The sequence below is a fragment of the Polyodon spathula genome, chromosome 3, assembly GCF_017654505.1.
Source record: "Polyodon spathula isolate WHYD16114869_AA chromosome 3, ASM1765450v1, whole genome shotgun sequence".
Classification (NCBI taxonomy): domain Eukaryota; kingdom Metazoa; phylum Chordata; class Actinopteri; order Acipenseriformes; family Polyodontidae; genus Polyodon; species Polyodon spathula.
This window is the reverse complement of record NC_054536.1, coordinates 73,581,478-73,599,543: the sequence shown is the minus strand read 5'-3', so window position 1 is coordinate 73,599,543 and position 18,066 is coordinate 73,581,478. Positions and strand designations below refer to the sequence as shown.

General features: G+C 35.8%; 1 protein-coding gene across 1 annotated transcript in view; it reads right to left on the bottom strand.

Annotated features, from left to right (window-relative positions):
* LOC121313399 (uncharacterized protein C8orf34 homolog) overlaps positions 1-18,066 on the bottom strand; it is a 93,336-nt gene that overhangs the window by 40,126 nt on the left and 35,144 nt on the right. The window contains exons 5-7 of the mRNA XM_041245887.1: positions 17,926-17,954; positions 15,782-15,954; positions 4,571-4,737 (exon numbers count right to left, since the gene is read on the bottom strand). Coding sequence (XP_041101821.1) covers positions 4,571-4,737; positions 15,782-15,954; positions 17,926-17,954 — 369 coding nt within the window. The remainder of the gene's footprint in view (positions 1-4,570; positions 4,738-15,781; positions 15,955-17,925; positions 17,955-18,066) is intronic.

Sequence of the window (18,066 nt, the reverse complement as noted above, 5' to 3'; positions counted from 1 at the left end):
ATATTGCATATAAACATCCCAGTTATTCCTGAAAGATACTGACAGCTGACCAAGTGTATGAGAACAAGAGAGCCCAGAAACTCCCTCAGGGTCCTATTAACAAAGCTTCTGCTCAGCCATTAAGAGTAACATTTCTTTTATGATCATGAAACTTTTAGATTATGCTCATTAAGACTCTTTGATTCTAGCCTAATTAATTGGATTATTAAACATGCCGCAGACTACAAAAAAACATGGATTCATTAAAAAACAGAATATTAACTAAAGTTTTTCATCCAGATCTCTCATATTCTGTTCTAAATGCAGTTATTACCTGTACTTACTAAATTACTATAGAGACATGCATAACTGAACCCCAGGGGTGCTTAATCATCTTACAGTCCCCCAGTACATGGCAAAGTAAAGCCTGCAGAGCCACAAACACCACCAGGTTGGTTTGATATTTCAGAGTTTTGATTGGTTAACCCTAACCCTAACCTCTTGTGATTTACAGTATGCTGAAATGTTTGGACTTTCCAAAAGTAACACTGTTGAAAACCTCCCCTTGGAATACAACACCCATCATTCATACTGAGTGTCCATTATCTCCAATCTACAATATTTATTTTACCACTGCTTGTTTGTTCACAAAGATGCTTAATCCTGAGTTATACCTGAATGCCATTTAACATGTAGTGTCCCAAAATAGGATGCCAGTTTAGTACAAATCAGACAGTTCAAATGCTTTGTATAGCATGGAAAGAAAATGCAAGAGAAGCATCTTCTACCGCATCATCATATACAGTATACTACTATTAAAAAAAAATGTAATTGACTGATCAACTGTTCCTTGTGTTGATGTATGAGTAGCGCAGAAGTGTTGTTTTACTGTCAATGAAGTACATTTTTAAATTATATTGCATCTTAGTGTACTTTGTTTGCATACAAAATATAACAAGCACTGATATAGTTCTAGGGATAAATTCAACTGTATGTTTGTAATGACTAAATACAGGATAAACACCTTGCCTCCCACCTAGCTCCCTTATGACAAGATGAAGACCTGGCGCATGATTTCTCTGTCAATAGTGTGTATATTGGTTTGGTGTTTTGTATTGCATTGAGTTTGTATATAATTCAATATTTTGTGTCCCTAACTATCTGGGGTTGATTGATCCCCTTCTTATTAGGCTCACCGGTCCTGATTAGACCAATTGCCAATCAATTCGTTAAAGCTGATTCCCATGCAAGCAGGTAGATATAAAAGACTGCCACCAGCCTTCATGCTCAGTCTTGTGGAGGATAGAAGTTAGTAAAGAGCACCAGTGGGTTTTGTCAAAAAGCAGCCAAATGGTAATCGTTACTGTTTATTTCTTAAAAACCATTTGTTTTGTTTCTTTGATCTTGTACATCTTCTAGAATACCTTGTAGAAAGCAGCAGAATATGTTCTTTAAAATTATGTCAGAAACAGTAACAAAATGGTGTTAGACTACTCCCACCAATGTGTCTATTGTTTGGTAAGCATGTGATTGCAAAACATTTTATATTTGCCTTCAGCTACATAAATCTTATAAAGATGCTTAAAAAAGAAAAAAAGTCCTGGACACTGAATAATTGATGCAAGTGGGCTTGGTACCACTGACACATGTTGTAAAGACTATTTGGCAATAAATCAACTGCCAGACATAGAATATGTTTCTTTAAATGTCTTCATCCATCAAATGCTATCATTTCAAGATGGATCTTGATGATACACATGTTTAAATGTGCACCTTATCAGTTTAATATATTCCAACTTTGCCAGATACTGTGTTTTTTAAATTGATATATAGTAATTTTGTGTTCGGATGTTATTTGTACCACAGAAATTGGAATGTCTGCAGGGATTTTTAAAGTAAATTTAAAAGTCAAAATACTTTTTTTTTTTTTTTCCTGAAGGTATGACACATAGTGTACATACACAGAAGAATTCTGGAATCCCTCAGGATGTGTGCTACCCTCAGGGGAGTTAGTCAAAATTCTGACACATTAAGAGACATTTGGAATAGCAGGATATTCTTCACAATGTGTATAAACATGATTTAAAGCTGCAGCCTTCCATTTTTCATATGATAAATCTCCAGTCTCAGTATGTAACATAACAGACTGAGTGATTCATTCACTTCCAAACAATCAGTAAGATAAATGTAGAGCATCTTGATGGAGCTTTATTACTGTTTACTGCATTGAACTCTCCACTGGACTGAAAAGTTCTAGAACCAATTTCTCTATCCTTCTTATTTTTTTCCTAAATGAAAAAAAAAATGAATAGAGTTAAGCTGGCTTTGGAGTATTAGATCAGACGCTTTCTTGAGAGGGAACTCCATCCATCTTTCAAGATATTGCACATAAAGGTAACTAACAACCGTTTAACAGTCTGTCAAGACGGTTGTTAAATTGATCCATAACTGCCTCATTTACACAACAAAATTAAAAATTATGCTTAACCGTTTCCCCCATTCCAAGTTTTCATGTGAACCTTAATTGTAAGTGTCAGTGCGAAATAAATCTAAGAATATTGCTTCTAATGAATCTCACCCTTGAAACTGGAACAGCTCATAATGCTTTCCAATGAGAGTCTTTAACTATGCCCTGTTATCTGCATGTGGGATACTCTCTACTGCCTTAGCCAATGGAGCTGACCATTTTGTTTTAGCAACAAATTCACTACATTTATATGGCATTTATACTGTCAGTTTCACACGATAACATTCTTTGAAAAACTGCCATGTGTAACCAGCAGTGTTCCTGATTTGTCAAGCCTTATATATCTGCTCAATTTCCGTAATATACTGTAGTGTATGCTTGCTGCATATCGGAGTTGGGAACAATAAAAAGTGCTATGAATATGAAATGAAGTCATAAAGTTATACAAAGGAATGATACCAAAGAGAATTTCTTTCATTTAATTTTTAAATGACATAATCCTTAGGGATGGGCACTGCTGCTAGAGTTTACTTTAAAACCAGTGGCTCCTAAATCAAAATGCACTGTGGGAAGCACTGCTTCTAAATACAGATTGGGTTATCAGGAATTAAATATTAGCAGACTGTTTGCAGTTAGAATTACACTAAATGTGTACAGAGTGGACATACATATATAAACAAAGAAAGGAAGAGTGGGGGAAAGCCTCTGGGCCCATATGCATCATATTGTTGTTCTTCATATCTAGGTATTTTTATTTCATTTTCAGCTTTCCATGATCTATTACAGTATATGTTGTTTTTATTTTCTTTGCTTCTTTCATTTGGTTCCTGAAGTTAGTATTTTTCCGATTCATCCATAATTTACATGTGAAGTTTCGTTAACCTTATTTGTGTATGAATTTTCCTTACCTATGATTTATGTTTTTCTTTGTAAATCTAGTTTCATTTTGGCAAAAAAAAAAAAAAAATGACTGCACTATGTTGCTGGCGTAACTGCTCACATTTCTCGTTAAGTCCAATTTGTTTTGTTTTTTCTTTTCTAACATTTACATAATACAAATTTCTTATATATAGCTATGTAGACTTATTTCCATTAAAACAGAAAAAACAGAAACACTGAATTCAATAAAAATCAGATGACTTGAGTACCATAGTGGAAATTGTGCTTTATGTGTTGAAATTAAGATGTTATCCTCTTTAACATTTCTTGCCACTGGTTCATTTCATCCCACTGCCCCTCTTGCAAAAAAACATTACATATATTTCCCTTTCATTAAGTAACTATCATCTATAAAAGTTAACAGAATCTATCCATGAGAAACGAGATGCAAACCCTGCGATTCAATCAACCCAAATTAGTGACTTATATAACTAAGATCTCATGTTCATAATGAGGAACACTTGAATTGATTTCCTTGCAGGTCTTCTGTGGTTTTGACTGTATTGTTCTCAATGATTCTCAAGCAAAAAAACAAACACAAATGTTCAGCTTCAAATCTGAGATCTCTAAAAGATGATACATTTTGACAATGATTTGTGGATTGTTTGTAGAGTACCAACAGGCTTGTAGGCTTCTATACAAGGTTCTCAGCAGTATGAAATGATAAGCTAATGTGAAGACCAGAAGAAGGTTTCCAGACAGAACCTTCCATTTCAGATACAAAGCAAAATGCAAGGAAAGGGAAACATTCAAAAGGTAACAATTTAAAATGTACCAGTTTCTAATTGCAATAAAACCGTGATTATCTGGGCATTACATTAGTAATTGACATTGTCTCTTACTTTCCTAACGTGGTCTGCTACCAGATGATAATCCCCTCTAAATCAGGGTTCTATTGCCTAAATAAACGTTACCATGTACACTTTCAAAATGTAATTTGAATTTCCTATGGTCATTCATTCTGAAAAAAAGCCTGAATATCACGAACAGAAATTATGCATTAAATATGATCCTCTTTATTTATTTATTTTTTTTACATTACACACCATGCCATCTGGTGGCCAAATGTTATTATTTCAGTTTGCATTAATCTCACATAGAGACAAAACTCAGGACACTTTAAAAGATCTTAGGGACAAAATACCCAGCAACTCTCTGAAAATATACTTGACATGTGTTTGTTACCCAGTAGTTCCATGGCGTCATCCTCGTCATCAATCTCCTCCTCAGGCACGGAGGATGCAAAGCTGTGGAGCGAGTCGAAGGAGTCCTGGGACAGCATTGCTGCCAGCAGCTTCTTGTGGTGCTGCTGCTGCTGCTTTAGACCTTTGCTCTTTGGCTCCATCTTCAAGCTGCAAATTGATTTAGAGAGGTGTTAGCCACAGCACAGTCAAAGCAGCTCCTGACACTACACGGCGCAGTACAGATTCTGCACATCAAGCTTCCAAGATAAACACTTTGTAATAAGTGGTAAACGCATACTGTGTAGAGCACAGAATAAACAGGTGAAACCTCCCTTATACAAGTTTACCCTGGTAAATTATCTAGGTTTTACAATGCTTATCTTGCTGTATTATACTGTTCTATGCTTTTACTATGGTAAACCAATAATGCAATAATAGCATCTTGGTTTTTGGGGTATTGTGGTTTATGCTTCCTCAGAAAATAAGAATTACAATGCCCTCAAACAGTATATTATAAATAAAGGTCTGATTTCTATTAGAGGAGTGGGGTGCACTAAACTATGCAAGACTATACCCTTTTAGTATACCAACACACAACATGGTTGTGGGGCACTGACGCTTTAAAATAACTGATGAGAACAATTTTCTGAGATAAGAGTTTAGAAAATATGTGTAGTTCTAAATAGCATTTACCAGCTGATGACACTGCACTGTGGAAGAATCAGCAGCAGTTCATTTGCACAAACATTCCAATTCCCAGCATCCTCTAGATAATTTTCTGTAGCATATTTTTACCCATTTGGCAACTTGTAAAATGTATCATGTTATGTTTGCTTTTTCTGAATGGCAACTTATCTACCAGAATAATGTAATGCTAAATAGCAAATATACGACTTTAACATTTTAAGCTGTAAAAAAATAACCTTTTTTGATACAGAGAATGCATACATATGCAGGGGCTGGACAACACAATTAGAAGCATCTGTCATAACACTGCACAGATAGAATAACATACAGATACAGCGCGACTGTCTTGAGACCCACAATGACACAAATATATTTTCCTTTTTTTTTTTTTTTTTTGCAATGTGATGTTGTGTATCTCTGCTGTATGTCAAAATAGAGTGCTAGAATTAATATGGCAGAGAACAGAACATCTGGCAAGGAGGATAACAAATTTAAGTCTCAATTTTTCTTATTATTATTACTTTCATATATCATTTGTATCCAAAGTGTTTGTACAGAACCTCAAACACATTCACATAAAAATTTTGACATTACATACTGTTAAGGCTTATGATCATTATGATCTCTAAACACATATAGTCTTCTGTAAAGTGAGTCCAATTTAAATGGAGATATTTAAAAATAATAATAACAATAAAATATTGCTCTTGAAAATTTCAAAATGGATAAATTGCAGGTTTTTAGACAGTTTTTTTTTTTCTTCCTGCAGACATCTGAGTATTGAAACTGACTGCTGTGCTCCTGGCTACAATATATGCCAGTCTACAAAGCACTGTGTTTTCAATACATATTTGGAATTCTTTATACTCAATTAAGCATCATTGAGGTCAGCAGAGAAGGAAGGTGGGGCACAGAAACATAGAAATACTTTAAATGTGTAGCACACACTTCAAATTAAATATCCTTCACATGACTGACTTGATTTGTTCTGTAACAAATACAGTACAATCTACATCTCCACCAATCTGCATGGTCACAGAGAATAGATAGGGAAGTCTACATGGAATGTCAAGCATGTTATTTCTTTAACAGTGCAAATATATTATCTGCTGGTTTACATTTGGATTTCATTCTCACATATTATGGATCTATTCTACACATCACCTGAATGAAACAACAAGAGTGTATTTCAAATCCTTTTACTTGCAGAAATGAGTGTTAAAGAGAAAAAAATAGACTGTATTTTGTACTTTGGGGTTAAGTGTTAAAAAAAAAAAAAAAAAAAAAAAACGAGTTGGAATGAGACTGGAAAGGAGGTAAAGAAAATAGCTTTACTCTCTGTAACTCTGTTACTCTGTAACTGCCTGTCCTTAACAATACACAGAACATTAAGTGGGAAAGCTCATGGTCCTAAGTTCACAGTCAGTCTCTGTGGACCAGAACACCTAACACGACATTAACTGGTTTTGTTGACTCATACATAACGAGTCTAACGGACTCAGGTAAATGCTATTTTCTAAGCAAGACGCAAATGTGCTGGTAGTGACTTGTGCCCATTAAGGACATAATGTGAGGAAAAAATATAAATAAACAACGACTTTGTGTCAATAGAGTACACAAGAGTGTAGTCGTGACCAGGAACCCAAAAGCTTTGCATCACTGCAGAGGAGACTCTAGCAATATGTTTATTACATACCTATATCAGTATGGAAAGCAGAGACAAACGATTAATTAGATACTTTGCATAGCTGTCAGACGACTGCCTCAATGAATTAGTTCATCTTTTTCTTTAATTTGCATTGGCAGATATGTTGATCCCGTCCAAAACCCCTTAAATACACAGACTAAAAATATGTGCAGAACAAAATATTTTATGGATGCAATTATTTTACTTTGCCTTGCAGCCTGCAAGCTGCAGCTGCAGTGCTAAAATACATTTAGGAGGCATTGGGGATCTTAATGGAACATGCTGCCCCAGTGAGATTTTAAGTCTGATTATGAAGCTTGATTGTCATAAAAGTAGGTTCTATCTTCGTTGCACTGGAGAGTTAAACCCAGGATCGTTACTTTACAGTGAGTAACAAGCAGAAGCAGCTGGGTACGATAATGCTAATTTATGTAGCTGGAGATGACTTCCATTAATGAGGGATTAGATGTGTTGATGCTCACTTTCCCTTTTTAGGTATAAATCAGATGCCTTTTTAATTTTTTAAAATGTCAGCATAATGGCTCATTTAGCATTTCAAGCATTGCCAGCTTTATTATTTTCTGTATTATTAACAATTCCCCACATTTGTTAAATAAAGACTATCCAATTACCATTATAAAAAAGAATGATCAAAATATATACCTGCCTTAGTCCTCTACTCAAATGAGGGCTGAAGAAAAAAAGCAGCCCAATTAACCAAAAGCAACTATTATTGCCCACAATACGTAGGGTAATACAGGCAGTGTGTGCTTTTTCATCACGTATTTTCTAATGTATATGAACATTACTGTGTCAGGGCGGCCAAGTGGTAATGTCCCCAGACCATGACACTGATACTCACACAAGTAAATAAACAAAAACACTTTTACAAAGACACTGCTCACAGAGTAAAATAAAAGTTTAAACAAAAACAAATCACAAGCACAAAATCCCTTCACCAAAACAAGTACCGCGCTGGTCCTTCCAGCATGAGTAGCAATTGTTTTCTTTTAATTTCTTTCTCCTTCGCTCTATCTCTCACAGTCCTCCTCACTGAACGCCCACCCTGCTATGAATGGCTGCTGTTCTTTTACACATGTGGCCACCTCCAAATTAGTAATCACTCAATCCAGAGATGGCCACATTCTTAACATATGTGGTTGACAGCCAATTTGTAGTATATCATTAGCTGCCGACCGCGCATTCTCACAGGATATAGTCTGGCAGATACGAGATGCAAACATCGCCCCTGTAAACCACAATAAAGCATTATTTTTCAAATCATAAATACATTGCCACCAGGGCTCTGCCCTGCCACCTATTTACGTATAGGACTCTGCCCTGACACATGTCCCTACGCAGATCTCTTCTTATAAACAAAAACCAAGAGAATCAATGATTTCATTATCCAAAATCATATGTAATGAAACACAAAATGTTTAATTATCAAATCAGTCAATCAGTTTGAACCAGGTATATAACATGGGAAGAACAGCATTTTGGCCAGTTATGAAATATAAGATTCGAGCTTCCATTTCCTGAATTTCATGATATTTCTTGGGAAAATAAATTAAAAAACAGTTATTTTACCAGTGTACCAAATCTGATGAAAAATATCAAACTCGTAAATGAGTTTTATGCTCAGAGGTGCTTGCCCAGGACAGTATGAATCCCGTAAAGCTGAGGCAGCATCTACACACCAAAAAAGCAGAATATATTCAGTAAAAAATGCAGGAACAGAAAGGTCAGCAGAGTGTAATGGAAAAGCAAAAATCTTTTACGACAAAAGCGCTAACTGCTTTATGTGAAGTGTTCTATTTGATTGCAAAATGGAAAAGGCCCATACAGTGGGGGAAATCATTCATTCTTCCTACAGCCGTAGCAATGTGTATGGCGAAAAATTAACACCACTTAAGGCTATTCCATTATCAAATTATGCCGCTTCAAGGCGCACTGATGACGTTGCCAGGGACATAAAGATGCAGATGATCACCTTGATTAAATTAAGCCCAAAATATACATTGCAACTCAATGAATCTACCGATATATCAAATTCGGTTCAGCTAGTACAAGTTTACGTGAGATACTGCTACGAACAAAATCTGCATGAAGACATATTATTTTGCCATCCTCTTGAAGGAAAAGAAGCTGGTCAAGAAATATTTAGCAAGCTGAACAACCCTATGGAAGAAGACGAGCTGCAGTGGTCAAACTGTGTGCATGTATGTATGTACCAATGGAGCTAGTGCTGTGATGAGAAAACTGAAAGTTCAAAATTCAGGACGCTGCACCAGATGTTCTTTTCACTGCAGCCATAAAAATAGTAAACTCAATAAAGACCCATCCCTTGAATTTGCGATTGTTGTCAGCGTTTGTTATGCAGAGAAGTGGGTCCAATGGCTCTCGAGGTGAGGTTCTACAGCGTTTGTTTGAGTTGAAGAAAGAACTGCACACCTTTCTTCTTGATGCTGGCTCTTGGAGAACACGGCTTTCAAACCTGGTATATTTGGCAGAATGCATCGAATACTTCGCTTCAGGGTCACATCACCAACATTCCTCAGTTGCTGGTTGATGGTTTCATGAAGAAACTCGACCTCTGGAAGAAATGATTGGAAAGGGGAAGCATGAAAATGTTCCCTGTATTGATAGAGTTTTTGGAGCATGACAAACTTAATATAGTCTCGAAACAGTGAAACCTGTACTTGCTCGCCAGCTCACAAGCCTCGAGACACTTTGGAAAATACTTTGAGGACTTGTCTCTTAGCAGATTTGACTAGATAAGGCAACCGTTTACCGAAGGGGGAAAGACCGTTCTTCTGCAAGAAAAACATAACATAAAAATTTATTTAAAGGTAATTGTTCATTATGTAAAGTTTTTGGGAGCATGACAAATTGTGTATTTTGGTCTTTGTCACAATTAATACCGATTACAAGATAATGTTCATTATAATATATTATACTAGTCTGAATCATAAAAAAAAAAATATATATATATATATATATATATATATATATATATATATATATATATATATATATATATATATATACTGGTGATTTTTTTCCAATTGATATTTGCTGTATTACACAGCCATGTGATATGGGAAACACGCACAAATTAATATCAGCAACATAACGCAACTCCAACGCGAGCTGTCAAACTGTCAAACAGCAACAAATCTCCACAATTCTCCAGCTTATAAAGAAAACCCTCTAGTGAAAATCAGGTAAACACAAGAGAAACATCTATAAATTTACCACCTGAAAAATGTTTACTATTTTAACTAAAATTCTTTATGCAGTTCACTCTCTATCTAATAACTCACTGACATAAACTACATTTATTTAGATTGCATCAGGGATGAAGAAAAATTTGCTCTAATCAACATTTGGGCCGATTGTTAAATCCAGAGAAGTTTGGATGGAAGTGTCAGTAACAAGCTGCTTCCGGGGCATTAACAAGCGTATTGTGTACTTGCATCTGTCACCTGGGTCAACACTGCTTTACACATTCACTTGTCACATCGCGTCTGGTTTGTAGAGGCCTTAAGGCAGAAGAGAGCAAAGTAAAACGCTAAAATGTCTAGATTTATTAAAGAATGAAAAAAAAAGCAAACAAAACACATTTTCAGTTTTTTGTTTTTTTTTATTTATTTATAATGTAGTGGTACACAATAACAATTAATTATTTTTTTAAGTACAGTGAACTCTTAGGCAAACATTCCTAGTTCTAAAATAAACAAAACATTCTGGATGTTAATCTCAAAAAAGAAAATCATTGCTTAAATATACCCAAGACCAGGATCGATTAACTAGCTTGCTGTGTTTAGTGGAGTTATTTGTCCTAGGCCTCTTTGTACATCTTCAGCAAGACATTGTTAAAAATAGACCTGTTTTTATAGGGATTCCATTTCTGCAACAGTTATAGTATGGTAGTGGGTTACAACATTACAAGTACAAATGTAATCTGTTTTATTTCCCTGTCATCAAAATGCTTGCTCACCCGTCCACCATTATAATACTACATACTGTGTAGGGCAAGTTCCATACACATTTTATATAGTATACACTTCTCAATTTTTGGTTGTGATCAATATTTTCAACAAAAAGGCTTTATTGAATGGCTAATAGGTCAATATACAGTTTAACCTTTGGAAAAGGTTGAATATCTAAAATAAGGTTAATAAATTAATTAATTAGACAATAGAAAGTGGCACATCCTCCAAAAAAAACTTTTCTAAAAATTCAATATCGTGAACGCATTTTTTTAAAGGGCCTCTTCCTGTATGTTTGCACATGAACAGTACAGTATGTCTGCCACGAAACACAATGGCATTTTGACAAGGCCTGTTCATCCCACTAATCAGAGGCCGGACACGTTGCTATAGAAGCTGGGGCCATTCTTGGATAAGGGGGTCCTGGAGCTCCTGCAGAGTCCTGGGTTGCACTGAATGGGCTGCCAGCCCTCTTTAGCCTGGTCCAGGCATACTTAGTAAGGTTCAGGTCAGGAGATCTTGCTGGCCAATCCATCCTCTCAATTGCTTACTGTGCAAGATAAGCAGTGATGATCCTTGTTCAAGTTTGGCCAGACTGCTTCTGCACAAGGTCTCACTGTCAGATGGTGGATCTCATTTCAGTACCTGACAGAAGTGGAGGTGCCACTCTGGGTGATGTGAAGATGTGTTCTTTTGTGTATGCTGACCAGCCCACATTATGACAGATTCTACTCAGTGTAATAATACAACCAGCCATTCAATAAGTTGTTTAAATCTTGATCCCTAGCACAAGAGCATTGAACGACATATATAATTAAAGGGTAAAACTTTTTTTAAAACAAAGGATGCCAGTAAATAAAATCTATTATTAGTTCTGCTGCAGAACTAATTTGCTCTTGATTTCCGAATTTAAAATGTTCCATTTAATAACTGACTCCACTGAGCGTAGTATCAAATGAGGAGTCCAATACCATTGATTGCTTCCTGTAATACTTGACTTGCTAGGCTCTAGGCTGTGTAATTTAAGTGTAATTTAATAACAGAATAACTTAATGTAATTTAGCTACTACTGTCAGCAGAGCACTGTGTATGATTAATTACTTCATATCTGATACACTCTAATGAGCTACCTCCATAATCCCCAGTACACACACATATGTAATTACTGACGTGTAATATTACCCTTTTCAGATATAAAAAGGTTGTGCTTAAAGTGCAGATAATGTAAAAAAAAAATATATATATATCAATTTTATCTGGAGAACCCAGCATTTATTTACCAGCAGGTACAGGAACCTGGACATATTACTAGAGTTGTTTTACTCAAGTGCGCCATAAGCAGCACTTGCATTCTGATTTAAGACATTGTGGGCCTAAATTACCAGAATTACCGTGTGGCAGGGGTAAGCCACACCGCATGCAAAAATGAACCAGCGGTAGCTCTATTCACTAAGCTAATTATATCCAGAAATAGCTTGCTAAATTATTAATTTGCAAGTTGTCACAACGCGCAGAATTATATACATACACTGGCGCTGGAAAGAAAAGGTAAGTACGGATCTGAGTCTGTCACAATGACAGCGACCAAGGAGCACAGTGTGAAGAATCTAAAGTTTACAGACCAGGAGCTAAATGTATCAGCAGAAGTAGTGGTGGGGAATTACGAAAGGCTTTTTGGTGCTGAATCAGCAAGAAAACTAACGTCAATGAAACATTAAGGACAAAAATGAATTTCCATAGGAGGAGGGCAGGGTTCCTGTCCCAAATCAGCATCCCGCGACACAGTCAAAGCAGAGAGAGTAATTGTTAATGGAATATTTGTTTAACTCTTCATATCAAATAAATATTTGTTTTTTCAACTTAATCTCCCTCTGATTCATTTTGTAATATTAATCAAAAGACAGCAAAGCACTCGCTCAGTCAATTAAAAGTTCACTGTTTACATTTCAAAAGGTGTTTGGTGAAAGATCACTTTAACATTAGATGCCGTTTGATTGCTTGTATATATGACTGCACCTCAACTCGCACTCTGTGTACATTCATTTATTGGACATTTACAGTTTATTTTGCATATTCTAAAGCCATTTTAAGTATAGCTACTTAAATATCACAAGTACATGGTGACTATATAAATATATTAACACAGCCAAAAGTGTTGCATATACACGTGCCTCCAAATCTTTATATATCCCAGACTGTCTGAGGATGACCAAGTATATTGTAACATTGTAACTCAAGTCACTATTGAAAAATATGAAATCTTTGAAAATGAAACAAACTTGCTGGAAACAAGTCTTTCAAAATGGTCTGTGTTGGTTGCAAAAAAAAGTAACAAGCAGACAAAACAGATTTTTTTTCAAAAACAACCTTTGAATGACATATTCAACAACTTTGATTACAATGACCGTGTAATTACCATAGCCTATTTTGCTGCCTTTAATCCCAAAATATTAAACACAGGAAAAATGTTAACTGCAAACCTGAAATGACAAAACCAAAGCTTTTGGGTTTTTCATTATAAAAACAGAAATTATTTTTTTAGGAAGTTTTAAAACCACAGATACCGTCAAAATGTAAGCACTGTAAATGATATAACATCATATATGCCACAGGAGCCTATCAAGCTAAAAAATAAATAAATAAATAAATTGTATATGACTAAGCATAGACGTAAACAGCTAGTGTTTCTCCCTCTGCTACATTGTCTATTACAAAGGCAGACTGAAAATCAATGCCACTCTTCACAAGCATCTTAATAATGCAGTGTATCTGCTAAGTAAGCAGTAAGCTCCTCAGAATTAGCAGTTATAAAGCTCTGTGGGATGAAAATAATGTATAAAACACAATTGCCTTGATCATCAGTGGCCTCATTGCATACAACGCAAATAGACTCAATCATTCATTTTGCCATTTACATATTCTTCATGTCCTGCGCACACTTTAGGGAGATGCTCCTGTCTGTGTCACTGTTAGGCACGGCTCCACTTTTGGGGATTGTTTTCATTTTAAAAAATTGTAATATTTTATTGGCCAGCCTTTGTACCTGTATGTTTGCTGCACTAAGGCTTCCACGAATTCAAACGTGTTGACATTATGTGCTTCTACTTTCTCCGCTCTTTTTAAACAATCCTGTGATTGTGACCTGCTTGTTCGGTAATTGTTTAGCCTGAACTTCAAGTTTCATTTTCTTTTTTTTTTGTGCACTGCTCTGTCAAGAAGCTTGTCAATAGTACCTTTTCTTAGATGATCCAAAGACACATTACAAGTTGAGCAAAACAAAATCCCACCATCTGCATGCAAAGTCCCCTTTTCGTAGGTCTGAATACAATCTTTTGCTGAAATGAATTGAGCTTTTTTTGTTTTGTCAGCTGTCTGCATTTTTTTATGCTACTCATGCACTGCTAGCTAATAAATCAACACCAGCTAAACAACCAGTTTAAACGAGCCGCCTCTGAATCGCATGTTACGTCATTGTACAGTATGAGGAATTCACCAATCACGAAGCCGGTGTACCATAGTAACCAAATGCACAGCATTGATGCCGGACCATGTACACTTACTGTAGCACTGCTTCCTCTTGATGAAAATATGAAATGAACAGGGGAGGTCAAGAGTAGTGTAAAAGGAGCCTGCTTTTAGTGATGAGTCACTTTTATCACCTTAAGGGTTTAAATAGTTTCTAAATGCTAATAATATTTTCAAGGGTACACTGTTGCATAACATCTTCCAAGGATTTCATTATTTTGTAACCTCAATATCTCCACTCTTTCTTAGAAAAATCAAGTCTTCGCTTTACTCAATTAGTTATTCAGGTCAGTTGCATTGTGTCCTATAGAGCTGCTCAAAAGAAATACATTCGGTGCCACCTAATCGTGATACTGATAATAGGGATTTCTGCTTAAATGGGACAGTACTACCCAATGCTATTTTTGTGGTTTAATTGGGATGTCACTTCATTTAATTGGGATACAATATTTTCAGATGATGAACGGAGATCAGTTTGCATAGCACAGTGATTCTGTGATTATGCTGTGACTTGTGTAAATTGTGTAAACCACATTGAACTCTTGAAGGAGTTGGAGTCTCCTGCAGTATCTCAGGCTACTGTTGCAAAGAAAGTTGGTGCGTCAAAATCACAGATGTCTTGCCTTGTGATAAGATGTGATTTCATTCATATTAATTTCATTTAGAAATAAAAAAAAAAACAGCGATTCATTTTGTATAGAAATTAAAAAAAAAGACTTGTATTTTAAAAAACGTTTCTAACATTTAATCATAATGTGATGTGATTTCATTCTTTCTTTTCATTTAGAAATAAAAAAAAAAACAGTAAAAATACTTTTGTCTTGTGCATGTTGTAAATTATGAATATAAGATTGACTACGGTCCTCTCAAATACCTCTCATTTAATTGGGACAGCTGCTTATTCTGGATATTTTTACATCTCCTGAGGCTTCCTGATAAAGCGGTGCCGACTGTATATATATTTCTCAGGTGGTATCGAAGAGCTCTGCATACTGTACACCCTGATAAAGTTAACTCCTGCAGGAGTAGTGATCAGATGATGTAATAGCTAAGCTTCATCTATTTAGCATACCCTTACCTAACTTTTGAGAAAACAAATTAGAGAACAATGTTTTAGTAAACCTAGACAAGTGTGTTTGCCTGGATTCACTTCCCTGCTTCAGCCTTGGTCCATTAACTTCTCTCTACTCGTGCCAATATTACCCACGTACACAGACGTTCACCATCCTATGAACTTCTATCGCCTCACACATAGAAGTCAATTAATATGAAATGTACTGTAGCCCTCGGTCATCTCTCCACCAAAGTAAAAACTCACCTCCCTGCAGGACTGCCACTGCTGTCTTCGCCTTCCCGCTGCTCATTCTTATTTTTAGGCACAGGAGGCTGTAACATCTCAGCTGCCAACGGATCAGCATCATTCTCCTCACGACCAACCCACTCTCCTATTACTCGGGGTCTCAGCAGAGATGAGTTATAGGCTCTTGGGTCCTAAGCAAAGTATGATAACATAGCTTTAGTATTATACATTATTGATACCATTCAAGAGAGAGTTGGGGAATGAGACTTGATTCCTTTCATTGTACATCTTGATGTTTAGCAGGCATTCCTAAAAGCAGTGTAACAGGTAGTGTAACAGGTAAAAACTACACCTAGTCATTGGTACAGTAGGAGAAACAGGAAAATGACGAGACCTTACGTCAAAGACGTTGAAAAGGATAAATAAAGCTTTGTGTATGGCCCAATGTCTTTCAGAATCACTTTTAAAGTGGCAAATTTGGAAGCTGGATTAGATTCCTGATTTTAAACATAAGGACAAAATAAGCTTTGTTCCTTTACTTACCCTTACCATCTCCATTTCTTAAACATATTTGATAAAAACTACTTGTCAATAATGAGCAACATTTTACCCTAAAGAACAAGTTAACATGCACATAAAGCACTGTGAACATCAGTCATGAATAACAATGACATGTTTTATAACAGTACTGCATGTAACAGAGTTACTGTAAAAACTGAGTAAGCCAATACAACACAGTCCACAGCAACAGATTATATTTTCTTTATTATCTTTATCCCTCAATTTTTATTAAGAATCTTAACATGTAGAAGTTATTTGCAAGTTTATAGACACTGGGTAATGCACAGGTTTATACAGTCACTACACCAACTCTTTCAGTCTTTTCAAGTTCCAGGAAAATTGCCTTGGCTTGTATTTGATTTAGGTTAACCTAATTTTAATTTTAAATCACTCACACGCATTATGAAATACGGCACACATCCCTGTCTACTGGCAATCAGCAGTAGAAGTTTGTGGATGTAATATTAAGGGAATATATGAAATAACATGCACAAAAAAACCCCAAAAAACGGATATAGCAAAATACAGAAAATGTTGCTTAGCCAGCCATTGCTGTGGAGTTTCATTGGCACGTGAAGCCTCACGCCTTCCATCAATGCAATCTATTAAACCTGGATTTCAAGACTTACAACTTACAAACAAATCAAATTAAAGATAAATACCTTATCTATTTTAGTTTCTAGACATTTAACCCTTTCTAATTGCTGTTTAAATGATCGATTTAAGCACTCAGATTAAATACGAGTCAGGCTCCCCCATCAATGTACATACAAGGCAGACAGTATGTAGTTTGAATTTTGTAATTATGCTCACTTAGGCTGCCACTGCTTGACAAGTCTTCATGGAAATTTAAAGAACTGAAGGTGGCTTTGCAGTAAATAAACATATAAACATATTTTATGGCAATGATACATGTTTACACTTATTGCACATTTACAATTCCTCATTGAACTCCACTTTAAACATCCGTGTTATTTCCAATAAACTTATCAGTGAATTCCAGGGAACCCAGTCATTAAGTAATAGTTACTGTACATACAAAAATACATCATATTTTAGCCAGTGAATGATACAAAAATGCATTTATTAAAATGGGACGCACAAAATGTTGATGCACTATAGTAAAGCCATAAAATTTTTTGAAGTGGACAAATTATACTGTTGAAGCACTATTTTTATTTTTGTTAAGGATCCTACAGCACTTCAGAGCAGATACTGAAGAACGTCACATACAGCTAAACTGTATGCTGTGTGGTATTTTTTTCTAGGTAAAACGTAAAATGCTAGTGTCACATAATATATGGAAGTTCATGCTAGATGGACAAACAGATGCCTCCATATTATCCCAGTCACTGAGGGATAGGCATTCCCAGCAGGGCATAATAGTCATCCTTTAGAAGTCATTGGTGATGTTGCATGTATGCATGAGAAGAAAGTCTCTTTTGGCATTGCAGTACACAATGATGATGATGACGAGAGAACCAATATACAAATTAAATCAAGCGATCCCAATAATAGAATTCTTCCAGGAAATGTTTACTCTCCTGTGGTTCAGTGACACGTGTAATTATCACCAACACATTGAATACATGTTACCTTACCTGATCACTTTCATCAGAGACAGCAATGCCTGCAAAACAAGAGAGATTTATGGGAAGCTGGTTTTAAAAACAGCTTGTAAAATACCCCCCACCTCCATACACAAGCTGCCAATAAAGAGGAATAAATAAATACGTGCTTTG